This window comes from Phodopus roborovskii, unplaced genomic scaffold (genome assembly GCF_943737965.1).
Source record: "Phodopus roborovskii unplaced genomic scaffold, PHOROB, whole genome shotgun sequence".
Taxonomy (NCBI): Eukaryota; Metazoa; Chordata; class Mammalia; order Rodentia; family Cricetidae; genus Phodopus; species Phodopus roborovskii.
This window is the reverse complement of record NW_026125887.1, coordinates 743,106-749,105: the sequence shown is the minus strand read 5'-3', so window position 1 is coordinate 749,105 and position 6,000 is coordinate 743,106. Positions and strand designations below refer to the sequence as shown.

General features: G+C 38.3%; 1 protein-coding gene and 1 pseudogene across 1 annotated transcript in view; one reads left to right on the top strand and one right to left on the bottom strand.

The window, feature by feature from the left end:
* Positions 1 to 860: 860 nt before the first annotated feature.
* LOC127217903 (mitochondrial import receptor subunit TOM20 homolog) lies at positions 861 to 1,297 on the bottom strand (annotated as a pseudogene).
* Positions 1,298 to 1,309: 12 nt separating this feature from the next.
* Ppef1 (protein phosphatase with EF-hand domain 1) overlaps positions 1,310 to 6,000 on the top strand; it is a 74,784-nt gene continuing 70,093 nt past the window's right edge. Inside the window, exons 1-3 of the mRNA XM_051178899.1 lie at positions 1,310 to 1,403; positions 2,451 to 2,578; positions 4,643 to 4,703. Of these exons, the coding sequence (XP_051034856.1) occupies positions 1,310 to 1,403; positions 2,451 to 2,578; positions 4,643 to 4,703 (283 nt within the window). The remainder of the gene's footprint in view (positions 1,404 to 2,450; positions 2,579 to 4,642; positions 4,704 to 6,000) is intronic.

Genomic DNA, 6,000 nt, shown 5'->3' with positions numbered 1-6,000 from the left:
TTCTTTTCACTTTGAGGTTTAATTGAGAAATACCAAGTCAGGCAAACATGCAAACTCAGAATATAAAGAAAGAAGTACAAGGCCTGGTTGTTCTGAAATAAATCATTGGCCATCAGCTGGAGATGGACCTGAATACACTGGACAGAACAAATTAAATTTCACACTGAAAGAGCCACCCCAGAGATGAGCAAACTGGCCCTTTCAGTCTGTAAAAAGCAGAGTGAGCAGAGAGCAGGGCAAGGCCCACCCAGGTTGAATTCCCAGTGCTATAAGCAGCCAGGTGCTTGAAATACTAGGAGTTAGTGCCCAATATATTAAGCCACTGATGTAGACTGACGCTTCTAAGGAAACACACGAGAGACCAGGATTGTTAACAGCACAACGGCACACTTCACATGTTCAAGAGTAAACAGAAATATTTTAATGCTCAGTCTTTACAAACAAGTTTCTATCCAATTTTATGGTTTACATTGAAATGTACTAGTGTTTTAAAATGGGCATTATTCAACTATCCTTCACACTCTCTTCCAATCTTTTAAAATTCATCACCAGGAGTTTTTAACCGAAGAAATAACTCTTCTGTATTTACATATGAATGAAGAATAAGCGAAATACATGATTATTTTGGTTAACTCAGTGCATTTATAAAATGAAAAGTTCTATCAAAATACTTTACACTGGAAAAAAAATAAATAGAACAGACAATGGATCTACTCAAAGTATACATTCACTTTGGTAGACTTCAGTGTAGGAAAGTTCATAACAAGCATATTTTCCCCTATTCTCCCAGAGCTGATCAGCTTCCAAGCTAATGGTTAAATCATTTTTTTAACTGAGATTTTATCGTGTTGATATCTGGCTCATTCCACATCATCTTCCACCAAGCTCTGAGCACTTAACAGTTCTCTGACTAATGGTTGTAAGCTTGGTAAGAAGCATCTGGAACACTGTTGGTGGAAGAGTCTGCTGCAACACTTGCAGCAGCTGCTGAGGCTGTCCATGCACAGCAATTGCATTTGTCAAGTGGTCTACACCCTTCTCATATTCACCTTATGCTAGTAACTTTACCAAGCTGTATCTCTTCAAGGAAGAGTTTTTCAACAGCTTCAGCATCTTTTAAGTCAGGTAACTTGGAAAGCCCAGCTCTTTCCTTAGCAAGCTTCTGTTTCTTTCTTCGTTCTCAAAGCCTGTTCTTGAAGTTAGAGTCACTCCACTTTTTGCAGTCAAAGTAGATGCAGTACAGGATGAAGAGGGCACCGCATATACCCGCAGTGATAGCACTGTTCTGGCCCACCATCTTCGCTGTGGTATGTGCCGGGCCTTGGAGTCCCGCCAAGCAGCGGTTAGTTCCAACAGATCGGAGCACGCCGATCGCTCGCAGGCCCAATCCAGACCTATGCTAGGTGACTTTAAAAACACTTGCTGCTCTGAATTCAGTTTCCTTACTTATAGCATGGAGATGATGATGTTTGTAGGCAATGAAAGTTTCTAAGCAGACCATTCTGTTATTAAATAGAAATCAGTTCAGTTGTCTATTATTGACATTATGTTATTTGACATTGTTAATACTAAGTAGATGAAACTCCAATGATCATTAGGAAAGTGATGCATAGCAATAGATCAACAACTCTTTGGAGGTGAAAAGCTTGGGCCCTGGATTCAGATCCATGTTCAAACTTTCACTGTTCATTTCCATTTACTGGCTAAGTGAGCATAAGTATGTACTTCCACCACTTAGCTTCATGGACTGTGGGGACTCTCTTAAGTACTTGGTCAATCTTGCTAACAGTATCTCTATGCTTGGTAAATTTAGGAACTCCTGGGGAAACCAAGATTGAACCTGGAGGCAGGAACAGATAGAGAAGACATAGGGTAGTGGTAGTTAATGGCTTACTTCTCCTGGCTTATTAAGTTTGCTTACTTATACTATCTAGGACTACCTGGTCAGAGGTTGCACCACCCACAATGGGCTAAACCCCCCACATCAACCATTAATCAAGGCCAATCTTATGGAGGCATTTTTTTTTCCAGCTAAGTTTCCCTATTCCAATGTATGTCTAGGCTTGTATCATATTGACAGAAACCAACCAGCACACCCATATTTCCAAGGGTTTATTTAGTACATTGTTTCTAATAATGGAAGTTACTCCATGGTATGTACTCACTGCAAGTCTACATTCCTTTTCCTAGTGACTGACAGCCAAGAAGCATCACATCCAGACAAACTTACTTTAAAATTTCAACTCTTAATGGCTATGATATCACTGTTTTCTGAGCTCTCTGAGTGTTTGAGACTTAACATTTTATAAAAAGCAAAAAGGTCAATCTCATTGTTTGTAATGTTCCTATTTTTTAGGACTAAAAATTGTCTGTTTTTTGTTAAAACACCTGCTTCCTTCAAAGTATATGTAATTGTTTCTCTCTGCTTTTCATATCCTGTGGGTCTGCAGCGCTGAAAGCCGCATTAGTCATCCAAAACTGGTACCGACGATACAGAGCTCGACTGAGGGCTAGACAACATTATGCCCTCGCCATCTTCCAGTCTATCGAATATGCTGATGAGCAAGGCCAAATGCAGGTCTGTTTAGTAAGCATCTCTCTCTCTCTCCCCCCTTGTTATTGAAACAATGAATCTGAGTTGACTCAGTCTGAAGCTGGAGAACCTTGATGAAATACTTTCATGGAGGCTGTAATGACATTGTTTTGGAACTAGTTACTGGGAAATTGTGATTTGGTGTAATTTGGGGAGATGCTATTTCTCAGCTTTGAAGTTCACACTTTTTTAGAGCAATGCCAGATGTCTAGCTAACTAATAAAGCATTGTCTTTTTCTATGTTTTGAGCATATTCTGTAATGGTAAATGAAGTCATTACTTTATGAATGGAATTTAAAAAAAGAAGGAAGTGGGAGGATTGAACCCAGAGCCTTATAGATGGTAGGCAATCACAGTACCACTGAGCCATATCCTCAATTGTGTTTGCATATGTTCTTGTATGTGTAGGTACAGGAGTGTGTGCACATCCATGTGTATGTGTGTGGAATGGGTATCGTTCCTAAAGAGCTTGCCTTTTTTGAGACAGAATGTTTCATTGAGATAAAAAATGACCAATAGGGTTGGCTATTAGGGAAATTATTCCTGGGGACCTTCTTAATCTCTGCCTCACTATTTCTGGGATTACAAGTGAATACCTCCCTGTTTGGCTTTTTATATAAGCTCTGGTGATCAAACTCAGGTTCTCATGGCAAGTACTTCTGCCAACTAAGCTATCTCCAAAGCCCTTCAAACAGGGTACTTTAAGACCTTAAAAAAGGAAGGTTTTCCATGGAACAAGCCTATGAAGGTTCTAAAAGAAAACATAAATATGGAAATCCTTTATAAAACTGATGGCACAAATTTATAACTCTAACTTTAATACTCACTAATTAAAATAAGTACCTTTTAACCATAAAATACTCTTAGAAAGATCTCCAATCCAACTTATGGAGTCCTACCTAGAGTTTATCCCATGTATATAAAAGAAAATTAAGCATTCAACCAAACTCTGGAAAAAGATACATAGCACACTCTGCATAGTGGCTCTTGGCAGGGGCAAGGGTAGCATTGATGAATGTGTAGGGATATTAAGAAAGACCATTTTCCTTTGTACCATATATAGTTATCAGATTATGGTCTTTAAAAATAAGCAAGTTTCTTTTTAGCAGCCATTAAAATGATACAGGTTATGGCAGGCATGATGGTGCATGTCTTAAATCCCAGCACTCAGGAGACAAAGGCAGGAGGATATCTGAATTTGAGGCCTACATGGCCTCAAGGGCTACACAGCAAGAACCCGTCTCAAAAAAAAAAAAAAACAAAACAAAAACAAAAACAAAATATAACAAAAGAACAACAAGAATAACAACAAAAAAACACCACTACCATCAACAAGAGACAGGTCATTCAACATTTCCTTTGCTTGGAATAGGAGCCCATAGCGTTGGCTCTTTTTAAAAGTTATTTGCATTTTTGTTTGTTTGTTTATTTGTGTATAGGTATTTTGCCTTCATGTATGTCTGTCTACCATGTGTGTTCCGTGCCCATGGAGGGCAAAAGTGGGAATTGGATCTCCTAAGACTGGAGTTATAGATAGTTGTAAGCTGCCATGTGGGTGCTGCGAATTGAACCCTGTTTCTCTGGGAAAACAGCCAGTACTCTTAGCTACTGAGCAATCTCTCCAAACCCATGTAGGCTGTCGATTTAAACAGTATTAATTTTGTTATCAAAGAGATAAACAGGAGACCATAAGAAACAAAGAAGCCAGGAAGAACTATACCTTCTGGACAAGTCTAACTTCAGTCTGATCCCATGAGAAGTGGTTAAATGTGAAAGATATCACCGTTTATACCATGCATGGCAAGGAGGTGGATGACTAGATTGTTACACTTTTGCTTCGGTGACTTATGTATGGGCAGCTTCCCAGAAGGAGTGCATATATAATATCTATGCAGCTTAGTGTGGTGCTGCCCATCTGTGACTCTTGGCATGTGCTGCAGCAGGAAGATGAGCACAGCAGGAGAATAAGGGACTTACATAGAATTCTGATATTTGCTGCAATGGCTCCTTAGTCTTTATTAATGATTTATGTCATTTTATCTTGTGCAGCTGTCCAACTTCTTTTCCTTCATGTTGGAAAACTATACAAAGACATGTAAGGAAGATTCAGGTAAGCAAATAAAAGTCTAGCCTTTTAAGGTCATACACATATTTATTTTAAAATTATTTGTGTGTGTGTGTGTGTGTGTGTGTGTGTAAATGAATACAGAGTTCATGGAGGCCAAAAGAGAACATCAGATTTTCTGGAGCTGGAATTGCAGGAGATTATGAGCCATGCAATGTGGGTGCTGGGAACTACACTCAGGTCCTCTGAAAGAATAGCGTGTACTCCCAACTGCCAAATAATCATTCCACTTCTAAAGTATAGTCCTTTGAAAAGCAGTTTTAGATACTGAATTGTGTTCATTGTAAATGTAAGTGAAGATGGGAGATGCTATGCAGTTAAAAGATGTTCACCTTTCTTGTCTGTGTGACAGACATCAACTTAACTTGGTTCAACTTGTTTTCCCCCTCTGGGTGGAATTTGCTAAATCAGCATTTAATTAAAAAAACAATACTCTGCATTCCTTTGTTAAATATTTTGTCTTGAATCACAATCTGTTGATAGGCAACAGTTGCTTAGTAATGAGGATCTTATGTTTACCCACAGAAGTTGTATGCTTAGAAACCGAAGTATTTTGAGTATTTCATGCAGTGGAGCCTAGGTGAAAATGATCGATTAAATGTCAACCCTCTCCCCTCTTTCCACTCTGTATGTCTGCCCTGTCTTAAATCTTTCCCCAAAGTTCATGTACTACATTGAAAGTGGGACCTGTAAGAGCTGTTTAAGTTGGAGATCATCCCCCACAGTGGGTTCATTATTTGAACAGTGGTTACCTTGTAAAGTATGAACCCTCACTCCTATTCCTTGCACCTGCTCTTTTGCTGTGATGTTTTCAGTCATGTTATAACTTATAGCATAAAGTCCTCACCAAATATTTCTCCTTGATCTTAGAGCTCCCAGACCTTAGAACTCTTAGACAGATCATTTGATTTTGGTATGGGGACTATGGGTGATTTTTATTTTATTTCTCATTTATACCTGAATTTTTTGAAATCTGAAATGTATGCTAATTGTTTTTTTTTTTATAATTCCCTTTAAAAGATGGCAACAGTTTCAAACTTCAGGTACATGAGAACTCATTTTAGTTTGATTTTTGTCTGAACCAGAATTTAAAAGAATCCAAAAACAACCAGGCCCATTCATAAACTTGTGTTTGCTTCAAACTATCCAGTTTGTGGTATTATATTATAATAGCATCAAGTAGACTAAGGTACTTTCTGTGATGTGTTTATATCTTCTATTTGTCTATCATCTATATAAATATTTTAATTGCTGTTGATAGTATAGGAGTTAAAGTTATAAT